Here is a 25,077-nt window from a genome sequence, read left to right on the forward strand (position 1 = left end):
TCTACTGTTCATTAGGTGGCAGCATTGAGCCACACAGCCAGTGGAGTCATTGTATGAAGTAATCCTATCACTGTTTTCAACAGACAGGCCTCTGTAAAGGCCTTCATGTCATTGGTGTTTCCCATAGTTTTCATCAAACTGAATTCAGTGGGTTTGGATGGAAATCAGGCTATAATCAGGGATTTCCCTGCTGACACACAAAATACTGCACACTGAAGCACATTTTGCTTCACTTCAAGTGTCCAACATAATTTTAGCCCTTTGGAGATGTTGTCTGACATGACCACAGTTTATTGACATCTAACCTGTGTACTTGTGAAACACTTTTCATTACTCTGATGTGCAGCAATAAGAAGTAAGGCCACATTTGGCAGTACTGAAGAGCATTGCACGCACACACGCACACACACACAGGCATGCACATGCACGCACGCACGCACGCAGGCACGCACGCACGCACTCACGCACGCAGGCACGCACGCACGCACGCACGCACGCACGCACGCACGCACGCACACACACACACACAGCAGAGCTCCCTCTCCTCTCCTTGTGTTCTTGTGTTTTGCTCTTTCCACATCTCCTTTGCTAATCCCAGCTGCTCTGATCTGTGACCCACGGATGGCATCTTATGTAAGGAGTGGGTTAAGGAAAGCACACGGCAACTGCCCCTGGTCTCCATCTCCAGGTACATAAGCTCATTAACAGTTACTCCAAGATTCCCAGGTTAGCAACAACAGTTACTGAACCTGACTGGTGGGAATAGTAAACCACGGTAGCGTGGACACTGAATAAAGGTACTGTACCCTACAACTTCTTTTCTAAATAGTCTTGTTGTCATAATTTGGTAAATGAACAATTTGTTTGCCTCAGGGGGTTTTAAACCAATACTGGTTTGTTTTATATGGAAAGGAAAATAGTCTACAAGGCCTGTGTGTCTGTGTCACACCGTGGATGTGTCAGATAAGCAGTAGAGTACAGCTCACCTATTCCATTATGAGGGCAAAAGGAGAGAGACTGGGGAAGGAGAGAGGGAGAGTAAATACAAAATGTAAGGATTATAACTTGAATGAATTTTAGATTTTTTTTATCCATCCTTTTGTGAGATTATATGACCTGCACAGCAAAAAACTCTTCATACCTTCATTCCCCTATATCTGACCTCACCCCCCCCCACCCCCCCACCCCCCCTCCCACCCCTTCCCCAAAGCAGCACTCCCCTCTAACTGCCTTCCCCCATCTGTCCTTTCCCTATCAGTCAGGGTGAGTCACTCTGCTGAGTGCAATACACTGCCATTAAAGCAGCTGAATAATCATACCATTGCATTCACTATAGTATCTCAGCTTCCCTGCATAAGTGTAGCACTTGCTACAGTAGTAGTAAGAGGGCTCATTCGTCCTCTGCTGCTTTCTTTATTCTTTTCCAGGCTAAAATGTGCGTGTGTGTGTGTGCATGTGTGTGTGTGTATTGGAGATAACTCCTTCCTCTCCTTCCTCCTCCTCCCACTGAGCTTAGTGTTATGATTACAGCTGACAGTGTGCACTCTGCGGTGCATGACACACCGTCACTGCGCACATCACAGCACAGCACGTCTTTGTACAACGACAGCAACATTATTGCGACATGAATGTACACAAGTAAATGTCCAATGGCAAACAGAAATCAAGTTGAATGCACGAGTGCAAACTGCACATCAACACACTGTGACACATATTTTAGAGAGAGTGCAGCCGCAGCACCGTAGCTGGGGAAACAGTCTCATACAGTTAGACATTATGTGAGACCTTGCATATATGTACATGCAGTTTGCTGTGGAGTGTCTGCTCTAGGCGAGCTGAGAGCTGCTAAGGCATCAGGGGACAGCAGCCATGTGACCATGGTTACAGGGATTGGTTTAGTGCAGATGTGACATCAGCAAGCCTCCCACTCCTTCCCTCCCCTCCCCTCCCTTTCTCTCTGTCTTTCTCGGTCTGCCTCTCTCTCTCTCCCTCTCTCTCTCTCTTGCTCTCTCTGTATTGCTCTGTTTTTTTTCCTCCTTTGCCTTTTCTCAGCATCCCCCCTCTCGGAGATGGTGTGTGCTGGTGCTGTTTGAGCGGCCGGGGCCTAGCGCATGCAGAGAGGACCCCCTTCCCCCGATTTGCTGTAGATTCCTCGGGACTCTCTTCTCACTGCTCCCCCACCCCACCACTTCTCCACCCCACCCCTGCCTCTCAGCCTCCCCCCAACCCCTCCACCCCCACCCTGTGAGGGTGTCTGGGAGCTGGGCCTTTTTGGGGGTGGAGGGAATCAACATCGGTGCTTCATTGGGGAGCTGTGCAGAATTGGCCATGCCCAGGCCAGGCATCATCTAACCGGCTGGATTTCTCCATTTCTGTCTACTTGTCCTGCTATCGGGCTGTCTCCCACCGTGTGCGCGGGGGGCAACACAGGAATGAAAATCTGCAACCATGATGCAAGGTAATTATCTGTGCTCTTCTTCTCCTCCATCATTTATCCTCTTGGCTTTTTCCCTGCTGCCTCCTCCCTCCCATCCTCTTGTGTCCTGTTGGAACTGCTAGAGCTTGTGAACGTAGTGATGTGCTGTGTAATGCCTTATGGATTTCTGGAACACCTGGGCTACATGTCCTATGTGACGTGGCTGCCGCATGTATGTGTGTGTGTGTGTGTGTGTGTGTGTGTGTGTGTGTGTGAAAGAGAGAGAGTGTGCGTGTGAGGTGTAGATTGATTTGTAAAGGTAGGACAAATGCTCACGGCGGTGTAGTACCGCACTTGCTGATGTCCATGCTTGTGTGGATGCATGTGTGTTTGCACATGTGATAGTGTGTCAGTGTGTGTGTGTGTGTGTGTACGTGTAGTTTATAGTTCTCTCTCAAGGTTACATAGTAAGGCTGTGTCCTATAAATGTGTAGTGTTCAGAGAGGTCTGAGCGGTCCAGGAAGCGCTTATTACAGCTAACAAAATAGGACTGTGTGCAAATCCAGCTGGACTCATTCATACCTCTACTAATGCTATTGTTCCTAATACAATATAATATCATGTTGATTGCAAAAATTATCTTTAATCATGCTTTATTATGGACATAAGTAAAGTAAAAGGATCATACCACAGAACAAAGGCACAGCATAACAGTTACAGACAGGAAAGAAGTAAATAGCAAACTATGAATAACTGGATTGTTTAGGGCAGTGCTTTTAAAAAGATCTAAAATGCTTGTGAAAGAACTCAATCATAGATCCAGCCCTGCATAAAGAGTACTAGGCCCTTACCATCCATTAATGCCAACATGGTAATGGAAGGTGGCTATTATTAGCAAAAGGCCTGCGGTCAGCCTGCCATGATATTGTGCTTAGTTCACATCTCATCTAGGAAAACCAGCACTCACTTCCACACAGATGTCACATGCTCATCACAGTCATTCTAAGCCATATGTACAAGTAACCAAACTTACCAGTGACACAGTACAGGCAGTTGGACATGCAGTAGTTTGCATAGTTAGTAACATTCAGTACATATGACTGTTCCAATTTAGACTCACATATTGCCACTATTCCACTACTGTAAATGCTTCCATTTTGTTTATATTGTTTATGCAGCATGTGAGTGGTTTTCAGATATGTGATATACAAAATGTATGGGGTGTTTCTAGGAACCTGGATCATTCTTGATGTAGTAGAATTCATCACTGAAAGGAGCATTTTAATGTTGGATCACACCTCTAGTTCATTTTTTTTAAACATGGCAGAAAAAAGACCCATTAGGTTCTTTGCATCTAGTTTGTTAAGGGTTCACAAATAAACTAAAAGCTGTGAACAAAGGCCACTAGGACTGACAGGTAACTCATCCACTGGACAGTTTCGGGGACCTATCATTCTGTGACATTATGGTACTTATTGGCACAGGGGAAAATCAAAATAACCTGACTGGCATTAGCCAACCATGCTGAACTTAACTGCATTTAAGGACTTTATTTATCTTTTCTGGTGGTGTAACAGGCTCAGAGCTCACAAAGAATAGTTGAATACTAGTGATTCAGTCCACTTCAAGGACATTTTGATGCAGTTGTTTGATGCACACCTAATTTTGGATGGCATTGTTCTTACCTGCCCAAACAAATAAAACTAAAGGAGTGAAGGACTCTGTTGTTCAGATGAATCAAACCAAAACCCTGGGTATTATAAGTCTGTAATTGTAATGCTCGTGAGTCATTTCTATTGTCTGACACTGACCTCAGGCTGGCACAAGGATTGAGGGAGCTGTGTCCGAAACTAATTCTGGTTAATCTCACCAGTCTAAGTAGTAGTAGAAGTTTGAAGGTCCCATACTCTTTACTTTCTATATGATATTTCTTTCAGATATGGCTCAAGATGACAATAATCTTCAATGTGATGTTTTACAAATGAATGTCATTCAGGAAAAAGTTGAATTGAATTAAACTGAATAGATTTCAAGTCTTAACAGGCAGTCATAATACTGGATCCTGATTGGCCAACAGCATCAGTTCCACTTACACAAATGAGGTAAACCTGCTGAGTGGAGACCTTGTAACTGAAAATGCTTTAAACTGGCCTGACTGGGAGGATTTCAGGAAATCTGCAGTGAGGAGAGCAAATCAAGACAAGTCTAGCTGTGGTGTGTCTAATGAAGTTAGTCTGAAACAGCCTATATAAAAAGATTTTTAAAAACTCAATAACCTTAAATTGCACCTCTCAAACAAAATCAGATTCTAACAATGTCTACAGTATGTTAAAATCTTCACAAATAATCCCATATCATAAATGAATACAGGAAATTCTGCATTTCTAAAATATGGGACCTTCAAAGGAAGAGTTGGGCAATAATAAAATATCACTTTGACTTAACCCAATATATAATGTAATGATATTGTCGGGATGACTATTGGTGCTTTCATACATTCTTTACACGCAAGATTTTTGATAAACAGTTATTAGTAATGTGGTTACAATGACCAAACAGGTAGAGACAAATAATAGAAAACAGCCAGAGTTGTCTAATAAGTTCAGAAAAATCCATCCCTTTACTGTAATACAGCCTTTAAAACCAGGACAACAAGACAACAGTGTGCCATATAACAATATCCAAAATCCTAGACAATATCTAGTCTCATATCACAATAACAATAACAATATAATATCTATGTAACACCCAGCCTTACTTTAAGCTATGTGTTCCTTCGAATCAGCATGAATTAACATGGCCTATATATACTTACAGTTAATATGATGAAGTACATTAAGGCTGTGTTTAAAGAGTTCCTTAGGGCTCTGTTCACAAACTTTATGAATGGGTTACAAAAATAGCAGTACTCCTTTGATGCATGAAGTATTATGCACAATGTATCGTCAGCACTCAGCAAACCAGGGATTGCTCAGTGCTACTTGTCCTGTATCAGTGTACATAACACAGCTCAATAGGTTTTTACACATCAATGTCAGGCTTGCTTCTCTTGTTTTACACCTTAACACTCAAGACACATGTTGACTAGACAGGACAGAGGGGTACAGAGCTGCACAAATGTGGAGCCAGTGCAGGGATAACTGCTGCCATTGAGCAGGCTAGCTAGCTAATACATCACAGGCCCTGGCATGTCCTTCAGCACCCGGGAGACTTTCTGCTTCCCAAGTGACACTGACATTGCAAACCAGTCCAGCGTGAATTCGCCTTATCTGCACTGTTTATCTGTCTTATAATCCTGGTTCAGGAGAGCCACAGACTATGCAGGGTTTTAACTGCTGCTCATGCACTCTGAGTCAACAAGGACAGGGCTGACACAAGCTTTCACTACTTACCTTTGGAGCTTCATGGTCATTCATTACATATTTCTACATTGCAGTATGTTTATGTTTTTGTTTTTTGTGATTTGTTTTACACATGGTAGTATTAGGTCACAATTAAACCCATTATACTACTACTACTTCTTAGGGATGGGCGATATAAATTGATATTGTGTCGATATCATGATACAATGCTGGATATTGTCTTGGATGTTGGATACTGTAATATCATGATACGACATAAGAGTTATCTTTTCCTGGTTTTAAACGCTGCATCACAGTAAAGAGATGTACAATTTCTGAACTTATTTAGACTGTTCTAGCTGTTCTATTAGTTGCCTCTATCTGCCTCACATCATATCAACATGATTAATGCTTTATATCAAAAACCTCTGATGTGTAAATATCTTATGAAAGCACCAATACTCATTCCTACAATAAGTCTAGATATTCAGTCAAAGATATCATGATGTGTGTTTTTGGCTGCACTACCCAGCTCTATCACTTCTACAGGACCGAAGAACACAGATGAAGTCTGTGAAATCCCAGCCAGCAAGATTTACTAATATGAGGAGCCTTGGGAAACCTTTTTGCACACATTAAATTTAAGTGTGTCTTTGTGTTGATTTTTCTGGTTGCCCTGATTTCTGCGCTGCATGGTGCCAACAGACAATGCTGCAGGGAGCTTGGCATCCAGTTTGGCAGCCGGGTCACTGTAAATTTCTCCCTATTCTCCTGTGAATCTCACTAATGAAGTGTTCAAATTGATCACCCCTGGTTTGTCTTTCCATGCCATCTTATATATTTATGGAGGGGACACTTAAGTGAATTGCTTCTGTGTCTATATGATGTAATGTCTGCTATATGTCTGGTGGATGCTTTGCCTGGATGAGAGGATGTTTATGTCCCACTTTGATACATCACTGTGTATTAAATGATGTCATTAGGGTTAGTGGATCTCCTGTCTATCAACCAGGCAATGCTTCTCCTTGAGTTACATCAGCCTCCTACTCTGCTAAGCTTTTAACTACAATTGAAATGTCGTTGTGCCGGTTCATTTAAAAGTACATTCTAAAACTGCTGAGTTTAATTCTTTATGATGTTGTTTTCTCTCTCTTTCTTTGTGTTTTTCTCCTTTCCTTTCACTGTCTCATTGCAATAGGACTGAAAAACCGAACCAGAAAGGCCTTAGGGTTACGGAGGAAAGACAAGGATACAGACTCCACGTGAGTGTGCCCATGCGCATACTGGGACACAATAAATATGCAAAGTTTAACAAACTTTAAAAACATTGCATAATTTAACAACTGGAATTTTTTTTTGAGAAGTTGGCAGGCATTAAGAAAGTACATTTTTTTTTCTTCTAAAGTTGTGTTGGACTCAAGCTCCGAAGCATTAATGACAAAATCTGATCATCATGCTGTCCTTTTTACTCCACACAGGAGCTCACCTGACAAAGAAGGAACTGGAAGTGGAAAGAAAGGGAGTGTAAGTACATTTTGGATTTTGTATGTTACATTTTCTAAATGTTCATCACTTGTGTGTACTCTGGTACACATACAATTCATTTCAAATCAGTGTGACCTAAAGATGACTTGTGCTTTTGGGGATTTGTAACATTATGGTGCTCGAGAGTCATTTACCAGATGAAATATTAACCTACAATGGATGTGACCAGTTGTGGACAACCCAGCTGGACTTTTTTATGTAGTGGTGTTGTAGATTCAGAGCGGGTTGTTGCACAGCTGTTACAAACATCAGGGGGATTCTGATGTTTTTGTTTTTTTGTTGTCATTTGTGATATTTATTCAAATTAAAATGTTGCATTGTGATTCCTTATGTTTGTCATGCCAATAATCATACTAACATTACTCCGGGTAGACTAAAAAATAGCCTACTTGTTACCACTTGTTATTGCTTTCTTTTGTTTTCATTTTGATAGAAAAAGGCCAATGGGGCACCCAATGGCTTCTATGGGGAGATTGACTGGGACAGATATGTAAGTACCCACAGTCGACTTCCAGCCTTGATACTATTCATTATGTTTTTGACTGAGCAGAGATTTTGTAGGCGTGAAATCCTTACTGTGCTCATTATCATGTAACGGCACATTTAAAATTACTGATTAAACTATGCAAACAAAGTAATAGTTGCATATATTCTATAAGTCAACAAGAGCTTTAGCCAATCATCTGGCTGTCTCATGCCCCTTTTCCACCAGAAAAAACCTGGTGCTAGTTCGGAGCTGGTGCTAGAGCCGGTGCTTAACTGGTGCCAACGAAGAACCGGTTTGTTTTTCCACCGGTCAAGAGCAAAGTGGAGCCAAGTCAGAGCCACGTCATGACGTCTTCGGAAAACGTGATGACGGGTGCGCGAGACGCCCGCTCAGAATCACAATAACCATCATGATGAATGAATGAATGAATGATACTTTATTAATCCTTTGCAGGAAATTACATTGTCACGGCAGCTTCATCAGTTCAACACACATCAAACTGCATACTCATACTATACAGTGGCTGCAGCGTCTCTGTCTCTGTCCGCCCGTCCTGCCCTGAAGCCGGTGAAACTGATCAGTGAGTCGGGGATGATGTTGGTGAGCCGCGTCTCAGTCATGCATATAATGCTGCTTTCCCGATACAGTTTCTGGCCCCGGGTGGAGCAGGATCTGGATTTATTAGCGATGCAAATACTGCTTGTGTCTTTACAAGCCTACATTTCAATACAGAGGCGAAAAACACAATTATTGCCGGCTACCTGTCGGATTCGTGATCGGAACGAATGACCGCTATGTTTACTTATAAAACGGGTGCTTCTCATCCTTAAATGTAATTTGCTGAGCCGCCTTCCATGCCGTTGTAAAATCATTATAACCCGCGGCTTCTCGGGGATTATTGTTTATGTTTATAGCGTTCGCAGTTCCTGTTTTGTTTTGTAACCCCGCCCACCAATGACGCGGTGGGCCGCGTCATCGGTTCTTTCTCTGGTTCCTGTTTAGCCCCTGCTCGGAGTCGGTGCTTGCCTAGCACCAGTTTGGAACCAGTTTGGCACCAGTTTGGCCCCAGCTCGGGCAGTGGAAAGCCAAAAAACTGGTGCTAAGTCAGGCACCGGCTCCGAACCAGCCCTGGTGGAAAAGGGGTATCAGACAAGACAACTGAGTGAAATCTGATCAGCATATATGCAGTGTTCACAGGAATGAGAAGAGTTTAGCAGTGCATCTGTTACAGTGTGTGATGAACTCGAACTGACTGTCGCTCGGTTGCTCTCCCCTCCCTCTCCCAGGCCTCTCCTGACGTGGATGAGGAGGGTTTCAGCTTCAGACCTGGTGAGGAAGGAGATGATATCCTTTCAGCTGAGACTGGCAGGCAGGAGGCAGCAGCAGCAGCAGCAGCAGTCTTGGGTCCCTTGCCTGCAAAACTATTGACCTGTTTGGCTGAGTGACACATTGGACGAGTGCTTCTCAGCATTAAATAGGCCAAATCAATAGACCCTCCCTTTCCAGCCATACCACATATGTTTGCCCCTGCAGCAGCAGAAAAATTATAATAGTAATAAATTTAATTGATAGAACACCTTTCATACAAGACATGTAGCTCAAAGTGCCTTACAATCAAATAAAAAATTAAATGCAAAACATTAAAACAAAGGCAAAATAAATTACACAATTAAAAAAGACTGTAGATAAATACCTATGGGAAAGCAAAAACAGACTTTTAAAATAATAAAATATGAAAATATGAAAAAAGCTGCACAGCCTATTTTTTGTGCGTATAATTGTTTGTGTCAAACAACCAGGCAGCAGAGGATCTAAGAACTCGTGAAGGATTATAAAATGACAGAGCGTCTGCAATGTAAGCCGGTCCAAAACCATTAAGAGCTTTAAAAACAAGTAAAGAACCTAAAAATCTACTCTAAAAGACACCGGGCACCAATGGAGTGTAGCTAAAACCGGGGTAATATGTTCTCTTTTCCTTGTTTTGGTTAAAAGTCTAGCTGCACAGTTCTGAATATGCTGAAAATTCTCAATTGACTGCTTTTGCAGACAGGTAAAAAGAGCATTGTAATAATTTAATCTATTTGAAATAAAAGTATAATAGCATTTTTACCCTTTCTTTTTTAGCATATTCATGGGATGGTCACCTTTATGCGTGAAGTAAAATTTAACTCTTAATCTAGTCACCTCTGATTTATTCTTAAAAAGACAGAAGGTGTGGGGCAGCCAGACAAAGCCACACTTCATTTGGATTTACTTAACAGGTGTCATTAAGCCATAGTTCCCTTTAACCTCTCACCCAGAACTGAATTGGCATTTCAAGCTTTGTTTTACTGCTGCAGGTCTCAGTGAACTATATTTTTGAATTGGATCTGAAATGTGATACCTGAGAGCTGGTAGTATGGAGATCGTCTGCCATGCACAGGAAGATTTAGCTCAGATAAAACCGGAGTGTCAGTTACCGCAGGTGTAATGTTGTTAAACTGGGGCACAGCAGACAGAGACAGAGAGCTAAGGTCTCACTCCTCTGCTGCATTATCCTACAGCTTTAGAGAGCATTTATTTTCAAAGGAAGTATTTGGATCATAGCTTTAATTAACCCTTGGTAGAAGTATATCCTCAGGCCACAACTAAATCTTTAATATTAGCAGTGTTGTAGTTGGGATTACCTTAGACAAGACTAAGAGCTTAGGAAGTCCAAATCAAGATTAAGGCTTTCAATGGGCTAAAAATATGCTGCTCTGCAAACTCACTCAGGATTCAAAGTTCACATTAGTGTCTCTGCTAACATTTCAAAACAAACAAAAAAAATGTTATGTAGGCATTTTAGTAAAATATGATCAGACAATGTAAGGGCCAGTTCTGCTAGATCTAGACACACTAAGAAAACAAATTAATCTCAGATGATACGAGCAAGAGTGAGTCTGATGACAACACAGCTGTGTACTCAGCTCTTTGCTGTCATGACTTAGTAAAACTGCTTTCAGTTTGATGAGACTAAGGCAAAAGTGTTTCCTAGCGGCTGGTCTACAACACTAAATACTGGATATCAGTGTTGGTTTCACTCTACATGCCCTCTTGTCCTTGACAAGCACCCACCAGCTTCCAAAGGAAAAAATTTTTTCTCCTCCAGCGATTCAGAGGATGAGGAGGACAGCAAGAAAAAGTTCAAAATTAAGATCAAGCCGCTGGTGTCAGACAGTGCCAAGTGTGTCACTCCTACTATGGATGAGCTGAAGGCCTCAGTGGGAGGCCTGGCGCTGTCTCCCTCTCTGGTGAGCCACTAGTCACTGCCACTTTTGTTAGGTGACACAATACTGCTTGGCACAAAATATGCATGCAAACCCTGTGTTTTTAGCAATGGGATCTGAATCTAATGAATTTAAATTCCTTCATCTCTCTCTGTGACCCTGTCTTCTCTTCCCTTTGCTTCTGCTGACTTGCACACCTTGCAGAAGAGAAGTCCGGTAAGCTTGTCTAAACTTATTTATCTCTGTATCACTACCAAGAAAGAATGCATGGCATGGGTTTACTTGGTAGCAGTGCTTGATCATTTTTCCTTTCAGCAGTAGTTGCCTTTATTACATGTCCAACCACTTTTCTGCATGTGGTGTTTGTCCCTCCCTCAGAGTGTATGTTCTTATCAAGCCTTATCAAGCAATGATATCTCCCTTCCTTTTTTGTAATTTTCTTTTGATTTGCAACTTTACTTGAACCTGTCTGGCAAAGCGTCTGTGTTACATAATGCACAGAAAACATAACACTTGCTCCAAGCCTATTGGTTTGGTTCCACTGGAGCTTACATGCTGAGCAGCAGACTACATGAAATGTGCAGCTGTGTGAATGCTGGTCATGCATAATGCTGATGTTATGTGCATATTCCTAACAAAGGTGTTATGGCTTAGGTTGCATTATGAAAGCTTTGCGGTTAAAGTAAAGAGGTGCAGAGGTGTGTGCAATTTTAGTTTGTGTCCATTTGACTGATTTGTCACTCACTCTCTGACCCAGGTCTGTTCTCTCTTCCTTTTTGCTGATCTCAGAGACGCAGCCCGGTGAGTTTCTCACACCATCTGCTGGCTGTTTCCAGACCTGCACAGCTTTCCACTGTCTGTTGCTTGTTGTGCAGTACAGATTATAAACTTAATAGTACTTAATCATAATGTCATATTGAGTCTTAAAATCTTACATTTCATAAAACAAATGAAAAATATGGCAATGGAGTGAGATAAATTTCATGTTTCATATGTAGATCAACTTTTATTTTTTTAAGAAATCTGTTGAAATAAATGTGATTTTTCTGGTTACTGATGGAGCAATCCACCTTTAGTCAAGATATAGACAACTATCTCTATAAAACCCCTAAAATAAATTAAAGTACATTGGAAATGAAAGTGTAATTATCTTATCCTTTTGGAAGATATTTCTCACTTGTTGTTAATAGATTTTAATGCTGAGAATAAAGCTACATGATTTGTTAAGATGGATATATATATATATATATATATATATATATATATATATATATATATATATATATTTAAATGTTCTTAAAATTCCAGTCTCAAACAGTGTGTATAGCACTTTCACACATACAGTAACCCTGTTTAATATCTATATCTTCAATACATCTTTTACTTGGTTTTCTTTGTTTTACAGGGTCAGATAAAAAGAAACTTGTCCTGTAAGTGCATCAGTTGGCCTTGGTTTTTACAACTATGCAGTTTTTTTTCTCACACATTTGTTCATGTCAACATTTAACATGGAGATGTTGTGCTTTTTTATGTTTCTCATAGGTGAGGAGATTGCTAGACCCCGACGTTCCACCCCCACACCGAGTCCTGCCCCTGAGACCCCAAGGTCTGTGTATTCTGTTACTAATATTGACAACTGCTAAAACCAATACCCCTCTTTTTCAGTGTGGATATTGTTGTTACCACTGCATATGCTATGGCCTTGTGTGGTGCTGGAATTTTTGTATTTCCAGGAAGGGCTGAACATTTTTTTCACTTTGAAGTGTGTAGATTTGTCTTGAATAGCAACAGAAGTTGTTTTCCTCCATCTAGTGTAGACAAATGAGACAAAAAATTAGGAGTGGTTGTTTTTGATTATTATATTTATCCCTTGCAGTGACAGACTATCCCAGAATGTTCCTGCCTTCTTTGGGTTGCCTCCAGAGACCAGCTTTGCCAGATATGATGGTCTGTCTCACCGATATAGCTGCACACTTGAAATAGTAATTAGCATGTCACTAGACAGTTTACAGAGGTGAAACTGATTATTTTTCTGTCACTGGCTCATCCAATCACAGTGGTCCCTAGTGAATTATGGGGGGAATCAAGACCACGGCCCGAATCTCCTTTAACCAGAGGCTTTCCAACAGGAGGTGAGCTGGCATGAATGAATCACACTCATCTTTGTTGTATAGAGCACAACACTGGGCTTTATATGTAAAAATCCAATTTACTAGCAAAGCATCATCATAGCAAATTCATTTTGATCCATGTTAATTATGCAGTGGTGACTTACCATCAGCTATGAGAATGTGAGATAATGTTATGTGCTGTAAGCTGTTGGATTTAACCTTTATTTTTTATAAACTGTGTTTTATTGGTAACTGTGTTGGCAACTGTTGCAAAGTTGGTAACTGTGTGAAAGTTAAGCAGTTTATTCCAGGGCTGACCTTCCAGTGTTGCAAGCTCTTCTAGCTGCAACAAACTTGCTTACAAAGACCTCAAAATCATCAAATATTAGTCATTATAAAACCAATGAGAACAATATAATATGAAAAATGAATGTCTTTGTGCAGTAAATAAAAAATCACGATAATCAACATAATCATCAAGATAAAATGTTACTTCAAAAGAGGGGTTCAAAAAGCAATGGGATGTGCAGTTAATTCCTTTCAGTCCTGTCAAGGTCACAGTTTTTTTTTTTTTTTTTTTCTTACTTTGAATACGTTTTTATAAGGAAATGATTCATCTCATAGCTGGTTGGATCAGTTCAAGCCCTGGTTTTTGTGTTTTGATTATGGGAAAATTCCTGTTGGAGAGATGACTGGGGCACGGCCCTTCCACAATGGAGTGCGATTTAGACATACCACCTGACTGTTGTGCTCTGTGTTCAGTTACAGCTGTTGAAAACACGCTTGTAGATGTGCTTTGACCCATTTTCCTGTCACCTAGCTCCTCCTCCACTTCCTCCAAAAAACATTCCGTCAACGAGTCACTACGGCTACCCTTCAGACTCTTCTGGTAAATTCTTTTAATAATCAACATTGTACACCTTTTATATCATGATGTCCCATGACAGCTGTGATCTAAGTGACCCATCAATATTTTTTGCAGTCGATCTACCAAATGGAAGGACAACTCGCAGCCCCGCTCCTGTCTACCTGAACATCCAATCCCCTGCCTCCTACCAAGGCTCCCCTGTCCCTGACCTGGATGATGTGTTCGGCCCTGTGGATAGCCCAAGGATCAGCGAGGACACAGCGTCTCCCAGATGGGTCACTTTCAGCAATGACAGACCCCCTCCTCCAGATGAACCTGCTCCACCTCCACCACCAGAGTCACCCCCCCCAGACACGCCCTCGTCCACCCCCTCCTCCCCTTGCCTCTCCCCCGGCCCACCTCCAAATGAGCCCCCACCTTCCCCTCCACCGTTCTCTCCCGGGTCTCCCCCTCCTTTCACACCCCCAGACTCTCCCCCTTCCATCGTCCTGGGACCTCCTCCAGCTGAACCGGCCCCTCCCCTGCCTCCCAATTTCTCACCCTCTGATTCTCCTCCGGTCTGCCTCGATGAGGAGGCATTTGATGAGGAGGTGCTGCAGTTTGTGGAGTACTCTTCGTCCCCTGCCCCCACCAGCCCCGTCCCGCCACTGCCAGCAGAGCGGAGGTCTCCACGGGCAGGAGTACCATCTCCCTTGCTGCTGGGGGGCACTGGGGGGAAGAGGACTCCAGAAGGTGCCTACCTGAGAGACGATATCCCAGACTTTGTGGGTTCACCTAGAGAGCTGACGCCAAGCTTCAGGGGCACTCCACCCCCTCTCCCTCCAACCACCTACAGGTCTATTGTGTCTTCCCCAGGACCCTACTCAGGCAGCAGTGAGTATTCTGTGTGCCGAGTGGCACCAAATAACTGAATGGAGGTACTTCAAAATGCAGCATTTGATTCTGTTCCAAACAAACTTAGTTACTTTTGTTCTGAATGAGAATGTACTCTGAGTCAGCTTCAAGAAAGGGCTGCAAAACTCAAGACTTTATGAGTATAAGGAGATGGATGTTGCCAACTCAGTCAGTTTGGCTGATAGCCTTTGGTCTTGGAGGCAGCAGTTCTGCCTCGATGGATGAAATTAAAGGCCCCATGCTGTACACTTTTCCAGGGTTTTATTTTAACTGTTGATAGTACCTGTGGTCCACTAAATATAGTTTCACAGCCCCTCTCTTGTGCCTTTCTCGTGGAGCTCTGGCAGCACGGTTCGTTTAGCCAATCAGAAGAGAGAATCAGCACCTCTCCACTGATTGGCTGACTGTTTTCTGAGTGACATATGGTCGGTCCAATCACAGGCAAGTAACTGAAACCGAACAGACAAGCAAATTTGCACTAAAATCCTGCAAAAAATTAACATCAGCCACTGGTCTCTAAGGTGTGTTAATGTGTGTGAAACATTAGTCTCCTTGCATCCATCTATGGCGCAACAAAGTTTCTTCGGCATGTGGCTAACATGTTACCTGGGGAGCGGAGGCGGGCTGGCTAGTTTAAGTGGGTGGAGTAGTCTTATGTGTGACATCACAAAAAGGAGGAAGTGCTGTCCACTCGTCTTAAAGGGAGAGTTTCAAAGAACAGGCTGTGTGCATTTCTCCATTTATCACAGGTTTAATGCATGGGACAGTATTTATGTGGCCCCGGGACCTTCCCTATCACGAAAAAACAACGAAGATTGCATTTTTCATGCTATGGGGCCTTTAAGTGAAGAAGCAGTGCAAAAAATGACATTCAAAGATAAAATTAAAAAAAGCTGAAAACTATATCCTTTGGTGTGACTAGCTAGATCAGACCTTGCAAGCTGTGCTGACTCATTTTAACTAATTTTTATTGCTGGCCGCTAAGTGCTTTTCAACTTTATAGCTATTGATCAGGTAATTACTGCCAGATAATGTCAAACGTTATAAAATGTCTACATTGGTAGAAAATAAAAAAGTGCTAATGGGGTGTAATGTCGGACAATGTAATAACATACTATAATTATAAATGCCATTATTAGTTCATGTGGTTTTACATATTTTGAATGGACAATATAACAATAATAATAACAAATAAATACATAAATGGAAATAGTGGAATTATGTGAGTAATTTCACTATTATTTAATAATATTTACATAAAGTTTAAATTTAAATTCATATTGCACCAGTTTTGAAGTAACAACTGCTGTTTATGTGCAGAGATTTTGATGCATTTTTGGCAAATTTAGAGGGACACTTTGTTTACATTTTCACAAGTTTTACATTATCTGGGGTTTAATACACTATTAGCTGCAGCAAAGCTACCTAATGTATATGTTCTCCTTTTCACTGGAAGACAAACAATGAAACAGCAACAACAAAAACACAACAACAAAACAGAACAAAAGCTACCCTTGAGAAATAGTTTTGTTTACTATAGTTACCTGAGGAAAAGTTGGGAGTTGAAACTATTTTGTAAAAACAGATCAGACATCTGCAATATCAAAATCACACAACTTTGAGAAAAACAGTGATTTGGAAGTTAACATAAGTTGTATTTTATATTTGAAATGAAGGGCAAGGAGTGCTTGCTGTATTTGTAATGCTCATACTCTGACAACCGCCTGCCAGAAACAAGTATCCAGATGTAAAATCAGAGTAACTGTATATGCTTCATCATAAGAATAAACATGACAAACTTTCTTTTTTATGTAATTTCTCTTCCGCATTCTCTGTCAAATGGAGAATACAGTCTGGAGCTGAACCAAACAACCCAGATTAAGTTTTTCATAGATAAATGTGGAAGGAATGTGAACATTCTGTTGCACTGAAATTAACCATTTCACATCTGACCCGGACTACCTCAACAATTAAAGGAGAAAATAAAAAATAACAAAGTATTGAGGTCATGAAAAACAGAAAAATGCAGAAATCCCTCCCTTTTTACTGTTTACAGAACGATCAACTAATAGTCTTGGTGGCAGCTTGTTGTTTGAGAGTTAGATGTTGTGTCGTGCATTATGCATATACACCTGCTAGCAAGCAAATATGCTGCTATAAGGTCTGGATTATTTACAGTCACATCACAGCTGCACATACATCAATACATGAATGATGAGATGCGCTAAAATTATGCCTGGTATTGTTGTGTTTTCGTTAGACAGCTGTATTCAAAGAGAGAGATCATTGTCCAGACTGTCAAGAGCAATGTCTCATTGCTCTTGAAATGTTGGGTACATGGGAAATCTTATGTATGTATGTATGTATACGTATTTAGGAAGTCAACTATGAACTATCACAGCTGTTCATACACACTCAGTAGTGCATACTGATTGCTGGTTTCTCAATCGCTCCATTCAGCAAGGAGGGATCAGTACAGATGACAGGAGTGGAGCAGCCAAACTCAATGCAGACAGTTGTCTGCTGGTTTCAGACAGCCCCTCTCCTTTCAATCCTCTGGCCTCTAGTGATCTTGTTAGCGCCCCAGAAGTTCATTTTCTCCCAAAACCAGTGAAAACAGTGAAATTGTCGTGAATCAAGTGACGTTTTTGAGAGCTAAAATGCCTTAAAAGCACCTGAGATCATCTCACAATATTGGCACATTGTGGTGTAAAATGATAGATTGAACACAGGGAATACCATAATGTTATATTTATGTTTTCACTGTGTTTTTATACCTTCTCACTCCGGACATATTCAGTTACTCTGCTACTCTGTTGCTCTGCTTTGTTGCTTTGTGACAATGACATAAACATATGATGATGATGATGATGATGATGATGAAATTATGGAACTATAGTTGGTTAAATATCACATTTTTTGGTATGATCACAACTAACAGTTGGCCCTGGCATGTGCCGCAGGCCCCTCATCTCCAGCTCGTCCTGCCACGCCTCAGTCAGGAGGAAGCCCTGTTCCTCCCCCTCCCCCTCCTCCAAGACCATCATCACGACCAAAGCTGCCCCCAGGGAAGCCAATAGCAGACCTGGTATGTAATCTCTTTATTTATTTATCTCTTTAGCTCTTTCCCTCTTTCTCCCCCGATGATTTGTAGGCTGACGTTCAAGTCATTGCTAAACAAGTTACTGACACATAGTACTACCAAACTTGCAGGCTGCTTCTACTTCAGATAAACAGTATTATTCTCCCTGTTAATAGGCGCCCAGTGTGCTGAAGTGTCCTTGAGCAGGTCACTGAGTCCCTCCAACCTTTAGGGGGCACAGCAGTTTTGCTTGTGTTTTGACCTCCCTGTGGGGACGAGCAAGAGAAAGGCAGGCATTAATAAAATACCCCACTGTGGCTATCTTGTTAGAGCAGAAGAGCTATAGTTGACTAGGGTCATTACTAGTGTATTAACAGATAGAGTTTTGTTTAATGGTGTTTCAGTAATTGATTTTCAGACAGATGTGTGGGTGTGTAATCATCCCTTTCCTCTGTATTAATCATTGTGTGTTGTGTTGTCTTTCAACTCCAGGCTCGGCCATTCAGTCCGCCGGTTTCAGGCAGCCCCCCACCTTTCGCTCCTCTGGCTCGGGCAGAAAGCTCTTCCTCTATCTCCTCCATCACCTCGCTGAGTGCAGCATCCACGCCGACTTTGGGGAGGGATCTCAACATGTCCAATGCAGGTACCAGAAGGTCTCATTATGAGTCTCTCACCTACAAAATTGACAAAACAGGGACTCACTAATCAGCAAATAACTCATTCATTCACTCACTTGTTATAGGTGCCACCAGTCTCTCTTTTGCATTGAAAGGATATTGATTCTTAGTATTTCGCCTGACAGTGTAGACAAGCAAATATGCAAAATCAACATGACCAGCAAACAAAAATAGAACACAGGCATTTAGTTTTGGTTTATTTACAGTCTAAAAATATCTGGTGTGATGGGAATATGTGAACAGGGAACAAATGAGCACCCCTGTAGCATTTTTTTTGCAGATTCTCACCTCTCAGTGTGTGTCCATGTTATGCAGTCACTCATCCTCCTGTCCTGTCCTGTCTGCTTCTCCATGTCATCTCCTCCACTATTCTCTCCGTGCCTTGTCTCTCTGCACACACAGAGGGCCCTCAGCCTCTGGTGTGGTTTGACCACGGCAGGTTTTATTTAGCTTTTGAAGGTGAGTCAAGCCATACCATTCCTATATTCATGCCACCAGTGCATGGACTGAATAGGCTTGCCCTCCTTTAACCTGTGCAGTTTGACTCCTGTCTCTCCTCATGTCCACTCAGCAAACATATCCCTGCCCATCCTATCCCATGCCACATCACTTTACTGATCTTGAGACTAGATTTTATATGGAGTGTCAAAATTTGCTTCTACATGGCTGCTTCTGTACCCCACTGTCGCCTTCCTGTAATCCATAGCTGAGCATATAGAGGCACCTCAAAAGAAAAAAAAGGGTGGGTGTGTGTCTATCATGCTCATCGTGTGTGTGTTTTAGGATGCTCCAGAGGACCCAGCCCACTCACCATGGGACCCCAAGACACCCTGCCAGTGGCAGCTGCCTTCACTGAAACCATCAATGCCTACTTCAAAGGCGCCGACCCCAGCAAGTATGTTAATATTTTCAGTTATATACTGAGCATGGTATCACAGGCACAATGAAAATTTTAAAGAAACACATAACTGCATGTGGGATGTTATTACCAAGACCACAAATTTAACTTCACATAGGCTACTGCTGCAGGTTCAACTTGGTATTCTGGCAATTTTGACAATTTTGACTATCTGATGATTTTCCTCTAATAATTTCATCATAAATTGTAGAATGTAGAAGTCACATGTTTTTTTCTTATTCACTTAATTATAGCAACATATTTCCCACTCAAAATGAAGGACATGTTTCGCAATGTTGTGTGTGGTTTTATATCAATCTACAGGCTGCGAAAAGCAATTTGTGTTCCAATTAGAATATATTGACAGTAAATGGAAAGATCTGAGCAAAATGCTTTAGGGGAGACCGAGGAGAGAAGTTTCTGGCTAGCCTCAGTAATAGACCAACAAAGTGAATTAATCTGCAACAGCAAGGCATCCTCTTTGACATTCACATTTAGATACCAAAGGGATTCTGGGAGTGCACATTTTCATCAAGTCTAACATCAGAGTTCTGCCTCTTCCCTCCCTACGTCCCAGATGTGTGGTAAAGATCATGGGGGAGATGGTGCTGTCTTTCCCGGCGGGCATAACCAGGCATTTTGCCAGCCACCCGACTCAGCCCAACCTCGCCTTCAGCATCAGCAACTATAACCGACTGGAGCAGGTCCTACCTAATCCACAGCTGTTGTGCTGGTAGGAAACACTTTATTCAAATACACATGCTCACACTAACAAACACACAGATCACTAAATATCATCAACAAGTAGCAATGCATAGTGCATACATAATATGTGATATGCAAGTGTCTAATTATACTTCAGTCAGGAGAGAGATTTTGGGGAAAGGCTCCTGTGGACAGTGATGCTGTTTGTGTGTGATTCCCATTAGTGTGTGGACACCCGACCCAAGTCCTTTGGCACCCGATGGGACAAAAATGTAGACATTATGTGCGAGTTTGGGTCTGGATCAGTCACATTGGCGTTATTTTAGTGAAACTCTAGTGCGAAAAAAAATAAACATGATGGATCTACCGTCCTGGGCAATTTCCTGTATGGGGCTTGAGTTTATGTGATGATGTAACTTAGTGATCGAGGACATGCAAAATCTTAGGCTCGGGTCGGGTTCGGACACAAAAAACAATGCCTGTTGGGTTCAGGTTGGGTTTGGATGTGGCCCGATCTGCACTCTAATTCCCATGAGGGGAGTGCCTTAAAATGAAATAGCTTCTGATTGGCCAGTGTGGACAGAGGAAGAGCAATGTGTGAGCTCATGAAGACAGTGCAGGTTTTCTCCCTGATTGAACTTACATTGAACTACATGACTCATGCGGTTCAAATATTAAAAAGGTATCTTTTTTCCTCATTTAGTGATGCCACAATGCACAATGTAGACACCAAGGAATTCTGGGTAAATATGCCAAACTTGATGAGCCATCTGAAGAAAGTAGCTGAGCAGAAGCCTCAGGCGACATACTACAACGTGGATATGATCAAATATCAGGTCAGCTTTATCTACCCACCTATGTATGTATGTATAAATGTATCTATCTGTCATTATTTTGCCCATCTGTCTGTCTGTCTATCTATCTATCTATCTATCTATCCATCTTTCTGTCTGTCTGTGTATTTATGTATGTATGTATGTATCTATCCATCTGTCTATCTATCATAGAAATCTTTTTTTGATCTATCATCAAAAGTGTGTGTGTGCTCTCTGTGCTTCAGGTGGCAGCAGAGGGGATCCAGTCCACTCCTCTGAACCTGGCAGTGAGTTGGCGAGGCGATGCTACCAGCACAGACCTTAGGATAGACTACAAATACAACACTGAGGCCATGGCCAACCCTGTGCCACTACACAACATCCACTTCCTGGTTCCTGTTGACGGCGGTGTGGCTAAACTTCAGGCAATGATCCCTGCTGCCACCTGGTGAGGATGCTTTGACATCAAATCCATATTGGTACCAAGTCTAATTTCATTGCAGCTTTTCAGTTCGACCGTATTAGTTGCTGTGTTTATGAGTTATATTTGACACTGGAAGACAAATTTTTGCTGTTCACACATAGTGTCACTCTCTCATTAAGGAACCCAGAGCAACAGACAATGCAGTGGAAGATACCCAGCCTCTCTCAGAGGTCTGAAAATGGAGGTGAGTGTTGATTTTATTATCTTACATTCTTATTATCTTTATTATCTTCCTCTTTCAAATCACCATTGCTCTCAATATTTTTTGGTTTGTTTCACTTGACTGGGGATTTAGACATCAACACATATAAGATTTCAGTCTAAAAATGTTGCATATAGCACCTTCAGTGATCATTTTTCTTGTGATAATTTTTGTCTTCCACTCACTTCCTCCATTACTAGGACCTAAATTTGATTTCATGGTGAATGGATTGTTTTATATTTCATTAATCCCTAAACACATATTCATTAGATATGAAAATATCTAATGAATATGCTCTAACATAAAAATCCAAACTTTAAAGGTGTAATCTGTAGCTTTCATGTCACTCTACGGCAGCAACCTTAATTTGAAAAAGCATTACAGATTTCAGTTTTAAAACATAAAAAGAAGAAAAAAAAAAAACAATCATCAGTGCAGTAACTGCTCCGTACACTATCTGCCTCCTGCAGGAGTTGGGGCTCTGCTGGGCCGGTTCCAGTTGACAGAAGGTCCCAGTAAACCATCCCAGCTGGCGGTCCAGTTCACCAGTGAGGGAAGCACTCTGTCTGGGTGTGACATTCATCTGGTCGGGACGGGCTACAGGCTCTCCCTCGTCAAGAAGAGATTTGCTGCAGGTCAGTTTGACTTTAAGGGATGGAAGACACCACAATGCCTGACTGTGTCCATTTTGAATTAAGGGACAATTCCCATTTTTATTACACCACACAAATTTACATAACTACTAGCTCTATCATTTTTTTTAGATGTTTGATGACACAGATGAGCTAAATAAAGTGATGTTGAATTGAATGCATTGTTTTCTCCTCCTTGACCTGTCCTCTCTTTCTCCTCTTCACAGGTAAATATTTGGCTGATAATTAGTGGACTTGTTTGAACCAGGAGAATCAATGGCTTTTGACTGTGACATGGATCCATCTCATATTTAATACATTTGAAACTTTATCTTTAGCAACAAAGGATTAACGTTTGAGAAGTAACCTCAGAACATAAATCTCTCCCTCTCTCTATCTCTCTCTCTCTTTCACTCTCTCCATCTCTCTCTCTCACAAACACACACACATACACACAAACCCCTAGATTTTATTTGCCCTTCATGTTCAGTAGTAGGTTGCTGCTGAGTTTATGCAAGTAATTACAAATAATCAGTTTTGTGCACCTGGGAGACGTATTGGTTTATATTGAGTAAAACACAGGAGAGCCCAGCATCTGTGTTCTTGTTAATTTCAACATTTGTCAGTGTGGATTCATACCGTGATCCAGCCTTATTCATTTCACAGATTCTTTTCTCTAACCAGTTGTCATGGCAAATGCACTATAGAAGGCAATGCGAAAAGATAATGTATGCTATTAAAACAGTCTAAAACAAGGTGGAAAATAATGGAAGTTATGAAAATGTGTTGTATGGAGTTGCTTGATAGTTGTATTCTAATGGGTTCACCAAATAATAGGTTACTTGGTAAGATCTGACATACACTGCCACCTCAAATCTGATTTTTTTCATCACATGTGACACAGATCAAATGTTTTGTTGCTGTCTAAGCAGAACATTGAATTTATTTCCCTGCTTAGACAGTGCTGAAAAGATTATGGTCTATCTATCAGACTTCAGATAAGAGACTTGGCATTCTGGATTTGATTATGGATGTCTGGTCACGTTACGGTTCACTATGAACCTCGGTACTAAAGTCATATCAGCAGTCTAAAATACTTGATGCATGCAGAGGCAGATCTATGTCCCATATGATGGTGAAAAGCAGTCAGGTTTAAGGGGTGAAATACAGCCAAAGGGAGTGTGGCTGAATATTGTAAGAGTGGCCTTTGGTGATGTTTGGTAACTTGGCTAATTCCTCTGACTACAGTCTGTTAGAGGTTTTGACCAGGATTATTATGGACATCACAGAGAAATGAAAAGAAATGTCTATAAAGAATACAGCACTATACATGTCCCTCTTGTTGATTTATTTTCTTGTTTTTCCACCATGTGGAGTAAATAGGTGTTTTATCATTTTCTAATAGCAATATTTAAAAACTAATTGTAAAAAACTGTACATAAAAAAAATATGTTTTGAATATCTCTTTGGACATATGGATGTGTTTGTGATTGTCTCTTGATTTATCGATGTCAACCCTCATAATGCATTCAGTTTACATAACAACAACATTCACATCTCTGTTCACCCTTGTCATTTACTTTAAATGTGGATTTCTTGTGCAAAAAAAACTGTGACTGTAAATGACAAATAACTCAAAATGGTTCCGCATGAAATCTGCATTAATCTGCATTTGTTTATCACCACTCTCACCAATGCAATGCCAATTTATCCTTTTCAAGCAGTTCATGCTGATACGTGTGTTATTGAAACTAAATCATGTTATGAGAGGAACCTTTGCCTTCACTGATACTTCCTTTCACTGTTTTGCTGTTGTTGCACCTTCAGAAGCTCATTGTTGATAGGTTTGGCATGCATTCATAATATTACAACTCCATAATATGTATGTAGCTGACATCCTCCTGTGTTTGACTTGCACACAAAACACACTTTACAGTCCAACACATTCATAATACATCTTGATGGCTTAATGTCATAAGGTAACATTTGGTATGTGTTTGAACATCACATTTTATAATGTTATGATGTGTTGACTCACAATTTGGTCCTGGATGTAATATTTTATTTAGGCCTTACTTAGATTTTGGAGAAAAAGAAAGAAAAGTACCTAACAAGTTCACTTGGTTCTCTTCAGTTGACTAGAAACAGTAGTTTGGAGTGTTTCTGTTGACAATGCTTATGTTTTGATTTGCCTTATGTGTGTGAGAATATGTCCGCCAATATTAGAGGCTTTCTGTAAGTTTATTTTTTCTATAACTTTTGGCTGTATTCCTTTCACTGCGTAAGACACAGAATATGCAAATGTCTCATGTAAATTTCCCATCCAAAGATTTTCAAAGTAAATATATAAAAAGTCAATATAATGTAATACCTGTTTTACTTGGTAATAAAGAAGGGGAATTATTGGACATTATTGTGTCTATTATTTGTTCAAACATACAGAAAGAAGTTCAGATCACATAGTTCCAGTCTTCATAGTTTCAAGTAAAGTCTACATAGATAATTAGATTATTAGCTTTAATACTCTAACTCTGAGGCATAAAAACTGAATGGGACTAAACTGCATCCATTCGTTTCCTATGGTGTGAAGTAGGCTACATTATACATGAACTATCACATTTTGTGAGATGACGACAGAAGACATTAGGCAGTGTGATTTTATCTTGCTTATG

At 41.1% G+C, this 25,077-nt stretch overlaps 1 protein-coding gene across 2 annotated transcripts; it reads left to right on the forward strand.

The window, feature by feature from the left end:
- The first annotated feature begins 692 nt into the window (after window positions 1–692).
- On the forward strand, window positions 693–24,813 carry sgip1b (SH3GL interacting endocytic adaptor 1b). 2 transcript variants are annotated; one of them, XM_030075136.1, is made up of 24 exons: window positions 693–797; window positions 2,431–2,458; window positions 6,956–7,019; window positions 7,236–7,281; window positions 7,736–7,792; window positions 9,076–9,133; window positions 10,886–11,061; window positions 11,242–11,253; window positions 11,827–11,838; window positions 12,443–12,467; window positions 12,580–12,643; window positions 12,914–12,984; window positions 13,095–13,169; window positions 13,969–14,037; window positions 14,131–14,889; window positions 17,874–17,998; window positions 18,485–18,635; window positions 19,453–19,564; window positions 20,145–20,300; window positions 20,976–21,108; window positions 21,333–21,535; window positions 21,691–21,755; window positions 22,244–22,408; window positions 22,633–24,813. In XM_030075136.1, exons 2-24 carry the CDS (start codon window positions 2,449–2,451, stop codon window positions 22,653–22,655), a joined length of 2,631 nt encoding a protein of 876 aa, XP_029930996.1. In that variant the 5' UTR covers window positions 693–797; window positions 2,431–2,448; the 3' UTR covers window positions 22,656–24,813. The 2 variants fall into 2 exon arrangements, with proteins under 2 accessions (XP_029930996.1, XP_029930995.1); XM_030075135.1 differs by lacking the exon at window positions 693–797 and having other exon boundaries at window positions 2,284–2,458.
- Window positions 24,814–25,077: the final 264 nt, after the last annotated feature.

The sequence above is a fragment of the Myripristis murdjan genome, chromosome 17, assembly GCF_902150065.1.
Source record: "Myripristis murdjan chromosome 17, fMyrMur1.1, whole genome shotgun sequence".
Classification (NCBI taxonomy): Eukaryota; Metazoa; Chordata; class Actinopteri; order Holocentriformes; family Holocentridae; genus Myripristis; species Myripristis murdjan.

What these genes read in the sequence shown, in the direction of transcription:
- sgip1b (XM_030075136.1), top strand. An exon ending in GATAAAAAGAAACTTGTCCT is followed by an intron (nt 12,468 to 12,579) that starts GTAAGTGCATCA and finishes TGTTTCTCATAG; the next exon opens with GTGAGGAGATTGCTAGACCC. An exon ending in AAAGGCGCCGACCCCAGCAA is followed by an intron (nt 19,565 to 20,144) that starts GTATGTTAATAT and finishes CCTACGTCCCAG; the next exon opens with ATGTGTGGTAAAGATCATGG.